The 22,223-nt window shown below is 43.4% G+C and overlaps 1 protein-coding gene across 10 annotated transcripts in view; it reads right to left on the bottom strand.

Annotated features, from left to right (window-relative positions):
• Positions 1-913: 913 nt before the first annotated feature.
• LOC141047087 (uncharacterized) overlaps positions 914-22,223 on the bottom strand; it is a 503,667-nt gene continuing 482,357 nt past the window's right edge. For 9 of the 10 annotated variants that reach the window (XM_073542037.1, XM_073542039.1, XM_073542036.1 and 6 more), the window contains one exon: positions 914-2,414. In XM_073542037.1, coding sequence (XP_073398138.1) covers positions 973-2,414 — 1,442 coding nt within the window. In that variant the 3' untranslated portion in view covers positions 914-972. The remainder of the gene's footprint in view (positions 2,415-22,223) is intronic. The other variant, XM_073542038.1, reaches the window with a different exon arrangement.

Raw genomic sequence — 22,223 nt, 5'->3', positions numbered from 1 at the left:
GGCTTATCTACAGCATTACAGAATGCTGTAGATAAGCCCCTTAAGGTGGTGGCCGCAGCTTATATATGAAAAAGGAGGTGACAGATTCCTTTAAGATTCAAGAATTGACAAGGAAGTTATCAATTGTAACCAGAATCTTTGAAACTTCCAGATATTATAGACCCGCTTTTTCGTTTGACATGTTAAATCTACCAATCTCAAAGAACAACTGCCGATGATAATATATGCTATTCACAATAATTACTGGACATGAAGCACCTTGTATCTTATTCTTATCAATGGTATCTAGTAGATGGACCATTATTAGTGTTCATCAGCAGACGCTATCCTCCAGGGACAAAAAAACAATACAATATATAATTAATCTGCATACACTTTATCACCATGAGGATTTAATTTAGTTTGATAGTAGATAAATATCTAGATGGGAAAAGATGTCTGGTGGGAAAGGGGGGTATGGAATTAAGATGGGGAATTGTGGCTAGGGAGAGAAAGCACAGTAGGTCTCATCCACGCAGATTCTACCTGCAAGAATCTTGTTATGGGAGAGAAAAAGGGGGGGACTAAAATATAGTTGATAATTTATATTATACTTATAGCTAAATTATAACCCAAACTTGTTGATTGTGTATGTGTCTGGCCTAAGAGACAATCACAGGCAGTGAACGTGTGAAGACAAAATAGTATTTTGACACGGTCACTGCTTCAAATGTTTTTTCTGCTATTTTCACCCCAAAATTTAGGGTGCGTCTAATGGTCCAGTGCGTCTTATAGTCTGAAAAATACAGTATTTAGTACTGATCGTTCTCGTACAATGAATGTTTTTATTTTAGCATGGCCAAACATCAGAAATGATAAGGGGTTGTCCTAGTAGTGGTCAACCCCTTTAAGAAGATAAAAATTTCAATTAAAATATTTCCAACATTTTTAATGTTTATTAAAAGTTGATTTCGGTGGAAAGGATTTCCCACATTAACAACATGAAAAAGGCTTATCCTGTGTGTGAGTTCTTTGGTGACTAAGAAGAGATGATTTTTTCACAAAACGTTTTCCACATTCTGAACAGTAAAAAGGCTTCGCTCCCGTATGAGTTCTCTGGTGTCTAGCAAAATTTGATTGATGGTTAAAACATTTCCCACATTCTAAACAGGAAAAAGGCTTCTCCCCTGTGTGAGTTCTCTGGTGCTTAAGAATATTTGATTTCTGGTTAAAACATTTTCCACATTCTGAACAGGAAAAAGGCTTGTCCCCTGTGTGAGTTCTCTGGTGATTAACAAAATTTGATTTATTGCTAAAACATTTTCCACATTCTGAACATGAAAAAGGCTTCTCCCCTGTATGAGTTCTCTGATGTTTAACAAGACTTGATTTATCTACAAAATATTTACCACATTCTGAACATGAAAAAGGTTTCTCCCCTGTGTGAGTTTTCTGGTGCTTAACAAAATTTGATTTATGGTTAAAACATTTCCCACATTCTGGACAGGAAAAAGGCTTCTCCCCTGTGTGGGTTCTGTGGTGCCTGTCCAAATCTGATTTCTGATTAAAACATTTCATACATTCTGAACATGAAAAAGGCTTCTCCCCTGTGTGGGTTCTCTCATGGCTATCAAGAATCACTTTCTGGTTAAAACATTTTGCAGAATCTGAACAGGAAAAAGGCTTCTCCCCTGCGTGTTTTCTTTGGTGTATAACAAGATTCCATTTCTGGTTAAAACATTTCCCACATTCTGAACAGCAAAAAGGCTTCTCCCCTGTGTGGGTTCTCAGATGGCTATCAAGATGTGCTTTCCGGTTAAAACATTTCCCACATTCTGAACAGAAAAAAGGCTTCTCCCCTGTGTGAGTTCTATGGTGATAAACCAAATTTGATTTCTGGATAAAACATTTCTCACATTCTGAACAGGAAAAAGGCTTCTTCCCTGTGTGAGTTCTTTGGTGCTTATCCAAACTTGTTTTCTGGTTAAAACATTTACCACATTCTGAACATGAATAAGGCTTCTCCCCTGTGTGAATTCTCTGGTGCTTAATCAAACTTGATTTCTGGTTAAAACATTTACTACATTCTGAACATGAAAATCTATTCTCTGTTATGTGAATTATTTCATGTTTAAGAAAAGTCTTTTCGAGAAAACTATTTCCATATTCTGAATATGAAAATGGTTTCTTGCCTTTAGAGTCAATTAGTTTTTTAATGCTTATATTGTTACTTTGAATTTCCTCAGTAGTTGGTAATGAACCAGAAGACAGAACCTGTTTCAAAGGATCAGATGACAAATCTTTGTAGTGAAGGGATGATGGTATATCTTGAGTAATGGCATTCACTTCAATTGTATCCTGTGTGATCTCGAGATCATCCGATTTAAAAATTGAAGATGTCAGCTGTCCCTTTGATCTCCTGGTACAGTCATCTGCTAAAAATAAAACCAATTAATAATTTTGAATAAAATATCCTCAAATTTTATGCTTTTCAACATATCTACTTAAGATGTCCATAAAAAATACAAGCTTTTTAAACATATTGAATTATTCACCAAGACAATGACAGTTCACAGTCTAATCAAAAGCCTCATAGCATGAACCAGTGGATCACGGTGTTCAACAGTTTGTTCATTCTCATCCCAAACATAGAATAAAAAGCCACCAAACAATATTATATAAATTATACCTATAAAACTTCTATTCATCTCACAAAATACAAGACACCACTAATGTCCATCATCTGCCAGTGGAAAAACAAAAAGGTTTCCACCTTATTTGTGGCTGAAAAACTATTGAAAAGCAACACGGCTTCCATAAACCAATCCAGCAAGATCCACTCTCCCAAAGTCAAATTTCTACTCACTTCTGAGCCTTGTAGTGCGCCCAAACTACATTTAGCATCCATATATTTGGCATTATTACAGTGAGAAAAACCCATTTAATTTATGGTGTGTGTGCCTCCTGGAGAAAAATCTGGGCACTATGTGTTGGATAATAAAATGGCAAGTGTGCAATTTTCAAGATGCAACATCCAGTGCAAGCTAATTTCCGTAAAGTTGCTGTGGAGTCAAAATAGTCACTACTCCCATATAATAATTTACTGAGGGTTATAGTTTCCAAAATGGAGTCACTTTATGGGAATTTCTACTGCTTTAGTTTTCTGTAATTTTGTTATATTAGGGTATCTGCAAATGGTGTGTCCCCTCTCCAATGGAATCTGTCCCTGCGATGTTTGATTCCATCATCAGGCAGTGCCTTATTTATTGTTCAGGTGTTGCTGGTAATAGAGGAGACGTCGAAACCAGAAGCTCTGGGTGGTGCTGGCTCTGTTCAGCCACTAATTTCAGGGTGCCGGAGACCAGTAGTTCCATCCAGTCTGGCAGTATGGGTTTCTGTACTGTTCAGCTGGAGCAATCTGCTACCTCCTTAAGTCAATTGAAAAGCACCAAACCCTATTAAAGCTTGAAGCATATTGCCAGAAGCTGCCAGATACAGCCTTGTTCTTCACTGGTTCAGTACTCTGCGCTCAGCTCCCCACTGTTGTATTTGTTTCCTGTTGTGATCCCAGCCCGCTTACTGACTACTCTTGCGTCTTCTGATTTTGTACTTTCTCTGCCCTCCTGGTTCTGACCAAACTACTTGACTATTCTTCTTGTCATCTCACACCACAGAATAGCAGGTAACACCGTGGGCCAAGCCTAGGAGTCTCTGTGTAAGTCCAGATCCATGTAGAGGGGTTAAAGGATTATGAGCAAGGCAATCCCTGAGATCTGGAAAATGAGAGAAGATAGAGCCAAGCCTTCTCATGGTGGCCATCTTTTGATCTGCCAGGTGATCACTAACAGTGCACCCAATACATTGCGTCTTTAAACTATTCCAGCAAGATCTGCGTTCAAATAGCTAAATGGCGCTCCTTCCTTTCTTAACCTGCCATGTGCCCAGAAAGTAGTGTACAACCATATAGGGTATTGCAGATTCAAGAGACGTTGGAAAATAATTTGTAAGGTCCATTTGTTTCCTATTATCTTGGTGAAAACTCTCTGGGTAATTAGAGTATGTAGCTTGGTGGCTCTTGGCAATCTAAACTAACATAAGAGCCAATATTTTCTGTCAGATGAGTTTCAAGAAGAAATATTAGACATTCATAGAGAACTGTGTATAATAGTGTCTAGCTGAGGTGTCCTAAATTTATATCTGAGGCATATGGAAGAGGTAATGGAGACTTTATTTTAAAGACTACCAGTTAGTTACAGACTCAGATAAGTGAGGCATGCCACTCCCACCACCATTGAACTACCATAGAAAATGAACCTGTAAAAAAAAAAGACAGAATAAAAAAAACATATTATATCCCCAACAACAACATATGTTTGGGGGCAAAGCTCCATCACTAAACCGGAGTTGCACTTATTTATGGTGCACCACTGAAGCTTCTATGTTCTGAAATTATTTATTGCTCCCCAATAAACTTGATGGACCTAGGTCTTTTTTAAACTTATTTAACTATGTAAGAGTAAAGAAAGTATTAGTGTTCCCTATTTCAGGAGAGATTGTGCAGTAATCTCAATTCCTTAGGCTAGAAAACATAATGTAATTTATGATGTTAGCCGATTCCATGAAACCAGGGCTTGACCCATGCCAACACATCTCCTGCAGGTATGACTAAATGTATATTACAGCCATCAGCCACGCACAGTTTAGCGATATATCATGGCTCAGGTGTAATGTTTTTATGTAGTTTATCACAATCCTGTTTGAAGTTAGTTGGTTTTAAAATAAATTGAAAAGTCAGGATAAAGGGAAACTCTGTTGTTATTATACAGAAATTCACATTTAATGTTATCAATCATAAAAGTGAAGTTTGGCCAGAAAGACTGGACCTGGTCTTGTAGGGACCATATGAGCACATTCAACAGCACAGAAGGGAGAGAAGGTAGATTCATCCAATAAGATCCCAGAGATCTAGGAAGCCAACAGCATCATTACCCTCCGCGTTCTCTTACAGACCCATCACAATATTTTTCTTCAAGTGATTTTCTAACTTGTCAGCACATTCTACGTACGCTGTCATTTGGCTTTGTAGTTTACAGATCTGGGCAGGTAACGGTCAACATCTTCTAACTGAAGTAGATGGATATTCCAGGTTGTAAGTAATTAATATTATTATATATTTCAAATTTTTTTATTTAAATTTTGAATATTAAATGGGAAAAATACAAATAAGGAAAAATAGGGGAAAACTTAGGAAAGTTAAAAGAAAAGACAATAACATTAAAAAAAACTACCAATACAAAATATAAAAGAAAACATCAGGACTTGGCGATCAATATAGATTAACCTGTACCAACACAAAATTATTAGTTTAAGCTATTATTATATTTAAGCACAAGAGAATTAAGTAGTAGCCAAGTCTTCTTGTAGTGTCCATCAATCAGATATCGAACAAATGAAAATCCAATTAGAGTGGCCATCAAATATCTTAAAATTAAAGATTTCTTAAATATCGTGTTCCAAGTATCCCATTTTTTGTTGTATTTTGTAAGGGCGATATTAATAATGGCAAATCTTAATTCCATTGAGCTGTGTAGATAAATGTTTTTCAAGATTTCTGAAAATTTAGGAACTTCTGGGTGTTTGCAATACGAAGCTAAAGAGTTTTTAACTACTAAAAAAATATGTGTAACTACAAAGAAGAATGAAGGATCAAGTTCGTCTAAGTCATTTGAGAGAAGAGAGATTTGTGGGCTGATCTGAAAATGCCTGTTAATTAACGTGTCTATGTGTAATGACACTTGGTTCTAAAGATGTTTTATTTTTGGACAGCCTCAAAAAATGTGGAATAGATTTCCAGGCAAACCACAGTTTCTCCAACAATGAGGAGAGTTATCTGGGCCAATATGAGCAAGAGAAAACCAGAAAAAAAACAAAGGATCTCTGAAATATAACTTTTAATGAAGAAAAGTTAAAAACATGTTCCAAATTGTAGATTAAGAAAATTAGTAGAAAAAATGTTTAATTATCAGGGAAAATTATTAAATGTGTACTACCGCATCACTCAACTGAAACTGCCCTAACTAAAGTCACTAACGACTTACTAACCGCCAAGAGCAAGCGACACTACTCTGTCCTCCTTCTCCTGGACCTGTCCTCTGCCTTTGACACCGTAGACCATTCCCTCCTGCTACAGACTCTCATCTCTTGGCATCACAGACGTGGCCCTATCCTGGATCTCATCATACCCAACAGACCGAACATTTAGTGTCTCCCTCTCACACACCACCTCCTCACCTCGCCCCCTGTCTCTCGGTGTTCCCCAAGGCTCTGTCCTAGGACCCCTACTATTCTCCATCTTTACCTTCGGCTTGGGACAGCTCATAGAATCCCACGGTTTGCAGTATCACCTCTACGCTGATGACACGCAGATCTACCTATCTGGACCCAACCTCACCTCCTTACTGACTGAAATCCCACAATGTCTGTCTGCTATCTCAGCCTTCTTCTCTGCTCGCTTTCTCAAACTGAACATGGACAAAACAGAATTCATCATCTTTCCCCCATCTCACTCTACCCCTCCACCAGACCTAGCCATCAATGTCAACGGCTGCTCTCTTTCCCCAGTCCCGTACGCTCGGTGCCCTGCGCTCTCTTTCAAACCACATATCCAAGCCCTCGCCTCCTCCTGCCGCCTCAAACTCAAAAATATTTCCCGGATCTGCTCATTCCTCAACCACGAAACCACAAAAACACTAGTGCATTCTCTTATCTCCTGCCTCGACTACTGCAACCTCCTACTCTCTGACCTCCCCTCTAGCACTCTGGCTCCGCTCCAGTCCATCCTACACTCTGCTGGCCGACTAATGCACCTGTCTCCCCGCTATTCCCCAGCTTCCCCCCTATGCCAGGCCCTTCACTGGCTTCCTATTGCCCAGAGGCTTCAATTCAAAACCCTAACCATGACATACAAAGCCATCCACAACCTGTCTCCTCCATACATCTGTGACATGGTCTCTAGGTACCTACCCGCACGCAACCTTCGATCATCTCAAGATCTTCTCTACTCCCCCTTATCTAATCCATCTTATCTTATCCAACACATCAGACTCTCACCATCAATGGAAACCTTCAAGAAGAACCTGAAGACCCACCTGTTCCGGCAAGCCTACAGCCTGCAATGATCCTCGGTCTACTGAACCACAGCACGACCTGCTCTACCCTCTCCTACTGTATCCTCACCCATCCCTGTAGACTGTCAGCCCTCCCGGGCAGGGTCCCCTCTCCTTATGTACTTGTGTGTCCCTTGTCTTACACATGTTTATTATACTTGTCTATATTTCCCCTTTTCACATGTAAAGCACCATGGAATAAATGGCGCTATATAAATGCATAATAATAATAGACCCCAATAGGTCACTATTCTGCGACCTGACTGGCAGTGGAAGTTGGCACCCTAAGTTTCTGCAGTTGGTGCCCCCACTCCTCGGCAGCTCACCTTGATGTCCCTAGTAGACCCTTAATATGGAAAGAAGTGTCCCAAAACAACCCGTTACCCATATAAAAAACAAGCAAAAATAACAATCACAAAAAATAAAAAAATGAAAACAATATTTCTATGTCAATTTGACCATATAATTCTTAAAAAAGGCTATGTTGATAAATATTGAGCCTAGAGTGATACATAGTCAATGAATAGTAGTATAAAACTACTTAATAGATCAATGTCCCTTAATGAGCATAAGTGTGGGTAAACAGGAGACAATAATAGATTCCTAAAAGACTTCTCATTGTCCCGCAAGAAAAACAAAAAAGAACATGAGATCCCCATAGATAGCTTCAGCCAGATACCATCCAAAATAGAGTATTCAAATAATTAGATAAACTAGATGGGCATTTCCTGAAGGAAATACTTGGTGCTTGAACAGAGCTGCCAGCTTTACAGCAGTGTATCAAGTGTTGACTGTAAGAAAGTAAAGTTAGAATATGAATTTTGTGTATAGCCACTTTGGCACATTCGGCACCTCAGTAGCCCACAATGGCCAATTAGTATCCACTTTGGCACATTTGGAACCCCTGTAGCCACTTTGGCCACTTGGTAGCCACTTTGTAGCCACTTTGGCACATTCGGCACCTCTGTAGCCACTTTGGCCACTTGATAGCTACTTTGGCACCTCAGTAGCCACTTTGGCACATTCGGCACCTCAGTAGCCATTTTGGCCGCTTGGTATCCACTTTGGCACCTCGGTAGTCACTTTGGCCACTTGGTAGCCACTTTGGCACATTCGGCACCTCTGTAGCCACTTTGGCCACTTAGTAGCCACTTTGGCACATTCAGTACCTCTGTAGCCACTTTGGCCACTTGGTAGCCACTTTGGCACATTCGGTACCTCTGTAGCCACTTTCGCGCCTCGGTAGCCACTTTGGCCACTTGGTAGCCACTTTTGCACATTCAACACCTCTGTAGCCACTTTGGCCACTTGGTAGCCACTCTTGCACATTCGGCACCTCGGTAGCCACTTTGGCCACTTGGTAGCCACTTTAGCACATTTGGCACCTCGGTAGCCACTTTGGCCACTTGGTAGCCACTTTAGCACATTTGACACCTCTATAGCCACTTTGGCCACTTGGTAGCCACTTTGGCCACTTGGTAGCCACTTTGCCACCTTCGGCGCCTCGGTAGCCACTTTGGCTACTTGGTAGGCACTTTGGTACATTCGGCACCTCGGTAGCCACTTTGGCACATTCAGCACCTCAGTAGCCACTTTGGCCACTTGGTAGCAACTTTGGCACATTCGGCACCTCGGTAGCCACTTTGGCAACTTGGTAGCCACTTTAGCCATGCTGACACATGCTGCCACTTTGCCTCGGGGGCCACTTTGGTGCTCCGGGCCTCTCAGGGGCCACTTTGGCACACTGGGCTTCTAAAGACACTTTGGCGTCTGACTGCAGTGATGGCGAACCATGGCACTCCAGCTGTTGGAGAACTTCAACTCCCAGCATGCCTAAACTGCTGAAGGTTGCAAGGGCATGCTGGAAGTTGTAGTTTTACAACAGTTGGAGTGCCAAGGTTAGCCATCACTGGGTGGAGCTTTTCAGATGTCATTGGCACGCTGCGCCTTTAAGACCTTGAATCAGCGATCTGTCAGCTCCTATTAGCTAATACGGGTCATGTGTGGAAGCTGCATTTGCATAGCTGCCATCTTTGTAAGGTCACTGCACCTGCGCTGTGGCTTCAATCCATGTCAGTTGGGGGTCATGGAAAGGTCGCCATTAATTCCTATGGGAAAATTTTTGCTTAAAATGCGATTTTTAAAAAAAAAACAACTACAAATCAGATCGACTCCAAAAATACATAGCACACCTATCCCCACCGAGGACTTCGAAACGCAGCCTGAACGGGGTCTCTGCGCCGAGCGGTTCGGGCCGCATTAATTGCAGAAAACACGGAGAAGTAGTAGAATAAACTAGATGTGTATTTCCTGAAGTGCTTTGAAATGGTGCCTGGGCTGCCCCTTTAAGAGAGACTTGCCTGCTGCCCCTGCAAGACTTTCAACTCAGGATCCGTTTTAACTGTGGCTGCCTCTCAGGGGCCACTTTGGCCTGTGGGGCCCCTCAGGGTCTGATTTGGTGGGTGGGCCCCTCAGGATCCGATTCGGTGGCCTGGGCTCCTCAGGGCTTGAATTGGTGGATGTGATCCCTCAGGGTCTGATTTTGTGGCCAGGGTCGCTCAGCCTCTGTTTCTGAGGCCGGGGTGGCTCAGCCTCCGATTTGGAGGCCGAGTGGCTCAGCCTCCGATTTGGAGGCCGAGTGGCTCAGCCTCCGATTTGGGGGCGGGGTGGCTCAGTTTCCGATTTGGAGGCCGGGGTGGCTCTGCCTCCGATTTGGAGGCCGGGGTCGATCAGCCTCCGATTTGGAGCCTGGGGCTACTCAGCTTCCGATTTGGCGCGCCGGCCCTTTAAGACTCATTTTGGTGCGCCGGCCCTTTAAGAGCCAGTTTGGGCTTCTAAATCCACTTTGGCGCACATTCTCTCTCAGGGGCATGTGTCATGTGATGAAGCTAGATTTGCAATTGTGCTGTGGGTTTCGCTTTAAGAGCTGATATTATCTGGCAGAAACTGTGTCCTGGTGGGGTCATGTAAAGTTTGTAGGCGTTGGCATAGTAACTGGGTGTGCCTGCGCATATCAATGAGCTTAACTGCTGCAACTGGTCCTCAAATTTGAATCGCCTCACGACTGCCCAATGTATTCCTATGGCAAAATTTTCCCATTGAAATGCATTGAGACAGTGCTTTCCAATGACTGGAAATTTTTTTTCTCAAACGCAAATTGCGCAAAAACTACAAATCCGATCGACACGAAAAATACTTAGCACACCACTCGTGGACGCTGGCTTCGAAACGACAACCTCAACGGAGTCTGTGCGTGTAGCGGTTCAGGCCGCATTAATTGCGGAAATCAACTGAATTATAAGAATAAGTTAGCAGCGTTCGGATTACAATATAGTGGCTTCTTCAAAGCAGTATAAATATCAGAAATCGGATTACAATATGGTGCTTGAACCTAGAGGTTCAAGCACCATAATAATCAAAAGAAAACCATGCGTATATATGGTACGATAATCATGTACTCATCTGGCTGTTGAAGCTTGGTCAGCTAAATAGGGGTTCCCATGCAAAATCAGGCCTCAATCAATCAATGCTCAATGCGTTTCCCCCCCAGGAGATTTCTAGGAGTTCATCAGGGGATATGATGGCCACATCACAGATAAGATCGGCTATGAATACAATCACTCACCATCTTGCTATAGAGGTGCCAATGGTGTGCACGTGTGCCGCGTTCAGTCCTTCCCAGCGCGTGCGCCAGCAGACAGTGCCCACCGGAAGTGACTCACCCTCCATGCAGCGCAATGACCGTGTGGAGCGCACTCTGCTGCGTGTCAAGGCACCGGAAGTGATGTAAGCGCGTCTAGTGATCCAAGAAGCGGCTTGGGATCAGTATGCGATGATATCATGAAACGCTGAAGACAAACATACGCGTCAAGAAAAGGGCTTCCCATAGAGACACACTAGCAAAGGCTAACTGCTCGTTCAGGCCCAGTGGGCTCATGGATCTAAGTAGGTAGATCCACCTTGTTTCACGTTGAATCATTTTTCTATCCCAATCTCCTCATCTCAATGAGGCAGGAACCACCTCTATCACACTAAAAGACAACGATCCCAAATCTCCCCCATGTACTGTATTGATATGACGCGCTAGTGGAGAATCTCTGCTGCGTCTATTGTCTCCCCAAGACGTTCCTCAATGCGTCTACGTAGTTCTCGCTTAGTTTTTCTAACATGGGGCAAAAGCATGTGCAGAGATACACCACCCCAGCTGTTTTACACTTTGCAAAATGCCTCATAAAAAAAAAAAACTTTCTATCAGTCACTGAACTTATAAAAAGATGTTTGAACGTTGTGTATATCTACAAAAGGAAGTGTCCACATTTAAAGGTCCCGATTGACCTATTTATTAACCACGTACTCTGTTTTTCGGGAGGAACAAAGTGGCTATGGATGACACTGTCCTTTATTGACTTCCACTTTCTGTAAGTAATGGACGGATCGGGAGAGATAAAGTCACAAATGTCCAGATCTGATCAGAGTATCTGCCAATATTTTTTAAAGATATCCAGTACTCTTTTGGACTGATCATCAAAGGTACCAATTAGAGATGGGCGAGTAGCATTGTTGCTCGGATCTCCCTGAGCATGCTCGGGGGTCCTCCAAGTATTTTGGCGTGCTCGGAGATTTAGTTTTCGTCGTCTTAGCTGCATGATTTGCGACTTGTAGACAGGCTGAATACATGTGGGAATTCCCTAACAAACAGGCATTCCACACAAGTATTCAGGCTGTCCAGCAGCCACAAATCATACAGATGAGGCAACAGAAACTAAATCTCCGAGCACGCCAAAATACTTGGAGACCACTTGAGCATGCTTGGGGAGACCTGAGCATCGAGTATACTCGCTCATCACTAGTACCAATCAGACGTGTGACTGGTTTGCAATCAATTATCTTCCTGGATACTAAAATTGAGGTTCTCTTTGCACTAAATGCAGACCCATATGCACAATTTATAACATCCTCTGGGTATCCCCAATATCAAGTCCTGGTGGAAGGTCCAATCATTAGACAATTATATCAAACATAAGATCATTCCACGTGGACTTAAATACATCTTATACTGACCCCTAGGTGTAGATCCTCCACACTTTTAACAAGGTGGGAGGAAGAGTCAATCTCTTCGACCTTAAGATTTATGCAGATCTCACTGCATGAGGAGAAAAAAAACTTACCGCATATACTTGTGTATAAGCCGAGATTTTCAGCCCTTTTTTTTTTTTTTGGGGGGGGGGGGGAAATCGGCAGGGGAGGGGGAGCGGGGGTGTTAGAGATTATAATCACCCCCTCCTGGCTTGTCTTTGCAGCCCCCCGGCTTGTTCCATGTTCTCGGCACCCCTGCTCTTCCAGCTTCAGCGGTCACGTGGTACCGCTCATTAAAGTCATGAATATGTGCATATGCATTACTTTAATGAGCGGTACCCTGTGACCGCTGAAGCAGGAAGAGCAGCGGCGACGAGAACATGGAACAAGCAGGGGGGCTGCAGAAACAAGCCAGGAGGGGGTGAGTATGAACGGGGCAAGCCATATTCACCTGTCCCCGCATTCCACCGCTGCGCATCACTCTGCTCTCTTGCGTCCTCTGCAGTGACATTCAGGTCAGAGGGCGTGATGACGTAGTTAGTACGCTCTCTGCCTGAATAGTCACTTCAGAGCCGGCAACGCTGATGAGCAGCGGCAGCAACGGAGGTGAGTATACAGTTTTTTTGTTTTTGCAACGGAGGCAGCGGCAGCAGCAGCAACATAATGGAGCCACTCACCATGCAGCAAAACTGGGGCCACTCACTGTGCAGCATTTTCTGGGGCCACTCACTGTGCAGCATTATCTGGGGCCACACACTGTGCAGCATTATCTGGGGCCACACACTGTGCAGCATTATCTGAGGTCACACACTGTGCAGCATTATCTGAGACATCACACTGTGCAGCATTATCTGAGGCCACTCACTGTGCAGCATTATCTGGGGCCACTCACTGTGGAGCAAAACTGGGGCCACTCACTGTGGAGCAAAACTGGGGCCACTCACTGTGGAGCATTATCTGGGGCCACACACTGTGCAGCAAAAATGGGGCCACTCATTGTGCAGCATTATCTGGGGCCACACACTGTGCAGCATTATCTGGTGCCATACACTGCGCAGCAAAACTGGGGCCACTCACTGTGCAGCATTACCTGGGGCCACTCACTGTGCAGCATTATGTGGGGCCTCTCACTGTGCAGCATTATCTGGGACCACTCACTGTACAGCATTATCTGGGGCCACTCACTGTGCAGCATTATCTGGGACCACTCACTGAGCAGCATTATCTGGGACCACTCACTGTACAGCATTATCTGGGGCCACTCACTGAGCAGCATTATCTGTGGCCACTCACTGTACAGCATTATCTGGGGCCTCTCACTGTGCAGCATTATCTGGGGCCACTCACTGTACAGCATTATCTGGGGCCACTCACTGTACAGCATTATCTGGGACCACTCACTGTGCAGCATTATCTGGGGCCACTCACTGTGCAGCATTATCTGGGGCCACTCACTGAGCAGCATTATCTGGGACCACTCACTGAGCAGCATTATCTGGGGCCACTCACTGTGCAGCATTATCTGGGGCCACTCACTGTACAGCATTATCTGGGGCCTCTCACTGTGCAGCATTATCTGGGACCACTCACTGTACAGCATTATCTGGGACCACTCACTGTGCAGCATAACTGGGGCCACTCGCTGTGCAGCATTATCTGGGGCCACTCACTGTGCAGCATTATGTGGGGCCTCTCACTGTGCAGCATTATCTGGGACCACTCACTGTACAGCATTATCTGGGACCACTCACTGTGCAGCATTACCTGTGGCCACTCACTGTGCAGCATTATCTGGGGCCACTCACTGTGCAGCATTATCAGGGACCACTCACTGTGCAGCATTATCTGGGGCCACTCACTGTGCAGCATTATCTGGGGCCACTCACTGTGCAGCATTATCTGGGGCCACTCACTGTGCACCCTAGGCTTATACGCGAGTCAATAAGTTTTCCCAGTTTTTTTTAGACAAAATTAGGGTGGTCGGCTTATTCACAGGTCAGCTTATACATGAGTATATGCGGTATATGAATTATATTCTAAATTGGTTTAATAACAGTGAACCGCCTTCTTTATTTATATCTGTATAAAATCTGACAATTATGTCTTGTGGGGCTAATTTATTATAATTTATTATGAATTTTTTTATTTAGTGGGACGCATCCTGTAAGAGCGGAAGATACATATAACCTTATTTATAATCTAACGCATCATTTCCAGGACCAACGTTTCATGATATCATCGCACACTGATCCCAAGCCTCTTCTAGGATCACTAGACGCGCTTATGTCACTTCCAGTGCCTTGACAAGCAGAGTGCATTCCACACGGTCATTGCACTGCATGGAGGGTGAGTCACTTCCGGAGCGCGCTGTCTGTCGGCGCACACGCTAAGAAGGCCTGAACGCGGCACACATGTGCACACCGTTGACACCTCTATTTATAGCAAGATGGTGAGTGATTTTATTCATAGCCGATCTGATCTGTGATGTGGCCAGTAGAAAGAGAAGTGGGAGGCCCCGCTGCACAACTGAGAAACAAGACAAGTATATTAGTCTGTTGTTTGAGAAATCGACGCCTCACAGATCCTCAACTGGCAGCTTCATTAACCCCTTAGCGACAGAGCCAGTTTGCAGCTTAATGACCAGGCCAATTTTTACAATTCTGACCACTGTCCCTTTATGAGGTTATAACTCTGGAACGTTTTAATGGATCCCGCTGATTCTAAGACTATTTTTTCATGACATATTGTACTTCATATTAGTGGTAAAATTTCTTCGATAAGTCTTGTGTTTATTTATGAAAAAAATGGAAATATGGCGAAAATTTTGAAAATTTTGCAATTTTAAAACTTTAAATTTTTATGCCCTCAAATCAGAGAGATGTGTCACACAAATTTCTTAATAAATAACATTTCCCACATGTCTACTTTACATCAGCACAATTTTGGAAGCAAAATTTTTTTTTGTTAGGAAGTTATAAGGGTTAAAAGTTGACCAGCGATTTCTCATTTTTACAACAAAATTTACAAAACCATTTTTTTTAGGGACCACATCATATTTAAAGTCATTTTGAGGGGTGTACATGACAGAAAATACCCAAAAGTGGCACCTTTCTAAACACTGGACCCCTCAAGGTGCTCAAAACCACATTCAAGAAGTTTATTAACCCTTTAAGTGCTTCACAGGAACTAAAGCAATGTGGAAGGAAAAAATTAATATTTAACTTTTTTTTGCAAAAAATTTACTTCAGAACCAATTTTTTTTATTTTCACAAGTGTTAAAAGAGAAAATCAACCACAAAATTTGTTGTACAATTTCTCCTGAATACGCCGATACCCTATATGTCGGGGTAAACCACTATTTCAGCACACGGCAGAGCTCGCAAGGGATGGAGTGCCGTTTGACTTTTTCAACGCAGAATTGGCTGGAATTGAGATCGGATGCCATGTTGCGTTCGGAGAGCCCTTAATGTGCCTAAACAGTGGAAACCTCCAACAAGTGACCCCATTTTGGAAACTAGACCCATTAAGGAACTTATCTAGATGTGTGGTGAGCACTTTGAACCCCCAAGGGCTTCACAGAAGTTTATAACGTAGAGCCGTGAAAATAAGAAATCTATTTTTTTCCACAAAGATGATCTTTTCGCCCCCAAATTTTTATTTTTTACAAGGGTAACAGGAGAAATCATACCCGCACAGTTGTTATGCGATTTGTCCTGAGTACGCCGATACCCCTTATGTGGGGGGGAACCACTGTTTGGGCGCATAGGAGAGCTCGGAAGGGAAGGAGTGCCATTTTGGAATGCAGACTTTGATGGAATGGTCTGCGGGCATCATGTTGCGCTTGCAGAGCCCCTGATGGGCCTAAACAGTGGAAACCCCCCACAAGTGACCCCATTTTGGAAACTAGACCCCCTAATGAACTTATCTAGATGTGTGGTGAGCACTTTGAACCCCCAAGCGCTTCACAAAAGTTTATAAATGCAGAGCCGTGAAAATAAAGTCTTTTTTTATTTCCACAAAAGTGATTTTTTAGACCCCAATTTTTAGACCCCCAAAGTTGGCAAATAGGGGAAACCCCTCAATTCTTGCTCCAACCCTAACCCCAACACACCCCTAACCCTAATCCCAACCCTAACCCTAATCCCAACCCTAATCCTAATTCTAACCCTAATTCTAGTTCGCCCTAACCCTAATTCTAACCCTAGTCGTGACCCGAGCCCTAACCCTAGCCCTAGCACAACCCTAACCCTATCCCTAGCCCAACCCTAACCCTAGCCCAACCCTAACCCTAGCCCTAACCCTACCCTAACCCTACCCTAACCCTACCCTAACCCTAGCCCTAACCCTACCCTAACCCTAATGGAAAACTGAAAAAAAAAATATTTTCTTTATTTCATTATATTGGCCTATATAAGGAAGTGATAAACGGGGGGGTTATGTACTATTTTTTTTATTTTGATCACTATGATCGTTTATCATAGTGATCAAAATAATGAATTGAATCTGCCAGCCGGAGCCGGCAGATTCCCGGCGGGCGCATTCAAGATGGCGGCGCCCATCGGAGGATGCCGGCGGGACGTGGGACCACCGGGAGGGGACGGAGGGCCACGGAGAGGTACCGGGGGGGGATCGGGGACCCTATTTCTCTCTCCTCTGATGTGCGATCACATCAGAGGAGAGAGAAATTAAATGTAAAATCGCGGCTTTTTTTTTTTTTTTTGCGGTCGCCGTTATAGGGTTAATAACGGCGATCGCAAAAGCGGGGGTCGGTAAAAACCGACCGATTCATGTTCTCTGGGGTCTCGGCTACCCCTGGCAGCCGAGACCCCGGAGAAAATCCGACACTGGGGGGCGCTATTCACTTAAATCACAGCGCCGTGAATTAACGGCGCTGTGGTTTTAGTACCCTTAATTACCGCCGTTAAAAGGCGTATCGGCGGTCGTTAAGGGGTTAAATAGTACATGCAAAACGCCAGTGTCAATGTTTACAGTGAAGAGGCGACTCCGAGATACTGGCCTTCAGGGCAGAGTGGCAAAGAAAAAGCCATATCTGAGAACGGCTAAGGCTGTGTGCCCACGATGCGATTTTTAAGCGTTTTTGCCGTGATTTTCGGAGCGAAAACGCTGCAAAAACGTTTAAAAATCGTGTACAGAACGCACCCCACGCATTCCTATTGCATTCCGCACATGCTGTGCTAATGCTGCGCTTTTTTCCGTGGCGGAAACAATCGCAGCATGCTCATTCTTTTGTGCGGAATCGCAAAGAATTGCTGTGATTCCGCACCCATAGGAATGCATGAGAATCGCTTACTTCCCGCATGTGGCTATGCCCACCATGCGGGAAGTTAAGAGTCTCATGTGCGGTTGGTACCCACGGTGTGGAGGAGAGGAGACTGTCCTCCAGGCCCTGGGTACCATACCCCTGTAAAAAAAAAAGAATAAAAAATAAAAAATCTGGGTATATTTACCTTCCGACGTCCCGCGCAGCCTTCCCGGGCCTCAGCGTTCCCAGTAATGCCTTGCGGCAAGGTCCTGTGATGACGTGGTCTCGCGAGATCGCTATAGTAACGTGAGACCAACGTCATCACAGGTCTCGCAAGGCATTACTGGGAACGCTGAGGCCCGGGATGGCAGTGCAGGACGACGGAAGGTAAATATACCCCGATTTTTTTATTTTTTTTATCATTTTTAACATTTTATCTTTTACTATTGAGGCCGCATAGGCGGCTTCAATAGTAAAAAGCTGCTCACACTTGTCAAACACTATGTTTGACGAGTGTGACCAACCTGTCAATCACTTTCCAAGCGATGCTTCAAATCGCTTGGAAAGTGCTTGAGAAAATCGCGGCAAAATCGTGAACAGAATCGCGGTGAAATCGCGCAGAAAAAAAACGCGTGATTTCTGGGAAGGAGTCCGGTTTTCAGTGTGCGTTTTAACACGCAACGTGGGCACATAGCCTAATAAAAGAAAAAGATTAATATGGGCAAAAGAACACAGACATTGGACAGATGAAGATTGAAAAAGTGTTATGGACAGACGAATCCAAGTTTGAGGTGTTAGGATCACACAGAAGAACATTTGTGAGATGCAGAACTGAAAAGCTGCTGGAAGAGTGCCTGACGCCATCTGTCAAGCATGGTGGAGGTAATGTGATGGTCTGGGGTTGCTTTAGTGCTGGTAAAGTGGGAGATTTGTACAAGGTAAAAGGGATTTTGAATAAGGAAGGCTATCACTCCATTTTACAACGCCATGCCATACCCTGTGGACAGCGCTTGATTGGAGCCAATTTCATCCTACAACAGGTCAATGACGCAAAGCACACCTCCAAATTATGCAAGAACTATTTAGGGAGGAAGCAGGCAGCTGGTATTCTATCTGTAATGGAGGGGCCAGCGCAGTCACCAGATCTCAACCCCATTGAGCTGTTGTGGGAACAGCTTGACTGTATGGTACGCAAAAAGTGCCCATCAAGCCAAACCAACTTGTGGGAGGGGCTTCTGGAAGCATGGGGTAAAATTTCTCCAGATTACCTCAGCAAATTCACTGCTAGAATGCCAAAAGTCTGTAATGCTGTAATTGCTGCAAAGGAAGCATTCTTTGACAAAAGCAGAGTTTGAAGGTGAAAATTTCAAATAAAACAAGACAATGATCCCAAACATAAAGCAAAATCTGCAATGGAATGGTTCACAAATAAACGTATCCAGGTGTTAGAATGACCAAGCCAAAGTCCAGACCTGAATCCAATCGAGAATCTGTGGAAAGAGCTGAAAACTGCTGTTCACAAACGATCTCCATCAAACCTCACTGAGCTCGAGCTGTTTGCCAAGGAAGAATGGGCAAGAATTTCATTCTCTCGATGTACAAAACTGATAGAGACATACCCCAAGCGACTTGCAGCTGTAATAGCAGCAAAAGGTGGCGCAACAAAGTATTAAGTTAAAGGGGTCGAATAATATTGCACGCCTCACTTTTCAGTTTTTGACTTTCCGCAAAAATTTAAAATAACCAATAAATTTCGTTCAACTTCACAATTGTGTCCCACTTGTTGTTCACCAAAGATTTACATTTGGTATCTTTATGTTTGAAGCATGATATGTGGGAAAAGGTTGAAAAGTTCCAGGGGGCAAAATTCTTTCGGAAAGCACTGTATTTCCAGTACCAGAGATGTCAGTGTCCATGTGTGTAATACTTGCTGCACACGTGTGCCAAGCGTGTGCTGCATCAGTAGCAAAAGGACGGGTGCCAGGGAGGGAGAATGATAAGAGCTGCCGCGGAACAGCGCTTACTGTGTCGCTTCTTCCCCAGCGCCGATATGTGCCCAAACAGTGGTTTACCCCCATGTATGGGGTATCAGCATACTCAGGACAATTTAGACAATAACTCTTGAGGTCCAATTTCTTCTGCTACCCTTGGGAAAATAAAAAATTGCAGGCAAAAATATCATTTTTGTGGAAAAAATATGATTTATTTATTTTTAAGGCTCTACGTTATAAACTTGTGAAGCCCTTGGGGATTCAAAGTGCTCACCACACATCTAGATGAGTCCCTTGTGGGGTCTAGTTTCCAAAATTGGGTCACTTGTGGGGGGTTTCTACTGTTGAGGCATATCAGGGGCTCTCCAAATGCGACATGATGCCCGCAGACCATTCAATCCAAGTCTGCATTCCAAAACGTCACTACTACCTTCCGATCCCCGACATGTGCCCATACAGTAGTTTTCTCCCACATATGGGGTGTCAGCGTACTCAGGACAAATTGGACAACAAATTTTGGGGTCCAATTTGTCCTGTTACCCTTGGGAAAATAAAAAATTGGGGACTAAAAGATCATGTTTGTGGAAAAAAAATGATTTTTTTTTTATGCCCGGGCGTTATAAACTTTAGTGAAACAACTAGGGGTTCAAAATTCTCACCACATATCTATATAAGTTCCTTTGGGGGGTCTAGTTTCCAAAATGGTGTCATTTGTGGGGAGTTTTCACTGTTTAGGCACATCACAGGCTCTCCAAAAGCGACATGGCGACTGATCTCAATCCCAGCTAATTTTGCATTGAAAACAAACTGCGCTTCTTCCCTTCCAAGCTCTGCCATGCGCCCAAACAGTAGTTTCCCCCCAAATATGGGGTATCAGCGTACTCAGCACAAATTGCACAATAACTTTTGGGGTCCAATTTCTCCTGTTACCCTTGGAAAAATAAAAAAAAAAATGAAAAAAAGTAAAATGTTCATTTTTTTTTTAAACATTCCAAAAATTCCTATGAAGCACCAAAAGCCTTAATAAACTTCTTGAATGTGGTTTTGATCACCTTGAGGGGTGCATTTTTTAGAATGGTGTCACTTTGGGGTATTTTCTATCATATAGACCCCTAAAATTGCCTTCAAATGTGATGTGGTCTGTAAAAAAAAAATGGTGTTGTAAAAATGAGAAATCGTTGGTCAACTTTTATCCCTTATAACTTAACAAAAAAAAAATTTTGGTTCCAAAATTGTGCTGATGTAAAGCAGACATGTGGGAAATGTTAATTAAGTATTTTGTGTGACATATCTGTGTGATTTAAGGGTATGAAAATTCAAATTTGGAAAATTGTGAAATTTTCTAAATTTTCACCAAATTTCAATTTTTTTCACAAATAAACGCAAGTCATATCAAAGAAATTTTATCACTATCATGAAGTAAAATATGTAACAAGAAAACAATGTCAGAATCACCGGGATCCATCAAAGCGTTCCATAGTTATTACCTCATAAAGGGACAGTGGTCTGAATTGTAAAAATTGGCCCAGTCATTAACATGCAAACCACCCTTGGGGGTATAGAGGCCTGATCCATAGGCCACCAAAAAAAATCTACTGTTCCTAGTGTCATACAGTAAGGGACCTGGCTTTTAAAGTTTATAGTATCTAGTGTGTTATAGAGGTCTGATACGTAGGCCACAAAAAAATCTTCTGTTATTAACGTCATACAGTAAGGTACCGGACTAAAATAGTTTGTAGCATAACATCTTTGTCATACAGGCCTCATCCACACTCAAACAATTCTTTTTTCTGTGACTAACATTATACAGCACGCCATTTTTCTACTTGAAATTTACTGTTGCTGAAATTCAGCTGTTTGCAGAGGTGGTGCAGAGTTTAAAATCTATTTTTCGTTGCTAATACTGTGCTCCTACCACACTGAGTAACATGACAGAGAAAAAGCAAGGCCATGGTGGAAGGGGAATTAGGGTTGGTGTTTATGGTGTACGGGGCTAGATGGTAATGTTTGTCAAAGCACTAGTGAAGCAACATCACATCATATGCAAAGACAACTGACAACTTATGTTACTGGACAGGCTACACCACTACCTTTCATTGGCAGACGCACAGTGGTACACCTTGTCGATAATGCCAAGAAAGAGCATGTACTCGATGGATGGCAGCTTCAAGTGGCCTCTCCACCTCTTTGTCCACCTCAACATCACACCCAGCACAGTCCACACAGGTGGCACTCAAATTCCCCTTGCATCCCCCCGCGTCCCAACTATCCATTTATTCAAGTGACTGTATGGAACCACAGATGGGCGAGTCTGAGGAGCTGTTCACACATTCTATGCCATGTTCATCAGAAGTGTACTCAAAAGCTTTGCAGAGCCAAGAAGAGGAACTCTGCACTAATGCAAAGAATTTTTTTAGCTTGGATCTGGGGCAGGACAAAGTATGGCCCGAACAGAATCCTGACTCTCGTCTTCAGACGTTAACCCCCGGGGGGGGTGATCCTTATGAGACTCAGATATCTGAGGCTCACGTGGACTGTACTGTGCTGTCAGGGCAAGAAGAGGAGGAGAGTAACTGAGGGTGAGGAATGTGATAACACAGAGGATGATGATGAGGTATTAGATCCCAGTTGGCGTGAACATAGAGGCACACAGCTGAGTAGATCATCTGAGGAGGAAGACAGACGAGGAGGTAACATTGTGCAGTACATCACAGACACGTACTGATGCAGCCACGATGAGCGATGTAT

This window comes from Dendrobates tinctorius, unplaced genomic scaffold (assembly GCF_039654945.1).
Source record: "Dendrobates tinctorius isolate UK_male_01 unplaced genomic scaffold, ASM3965494v1 ptg000126l, whole genome shotgun sequence".
NCBI classification, from domain to species: domain Eukaryota; kingdom Metazoa; phylum Chordata; class Amphibia; order Anura; family Dendrobatidae; genus Dendrobates; species Dendrobates tinctorius.
This window is presented reverse-complemented; position numbering and strand designations above follow the sequence as displayed.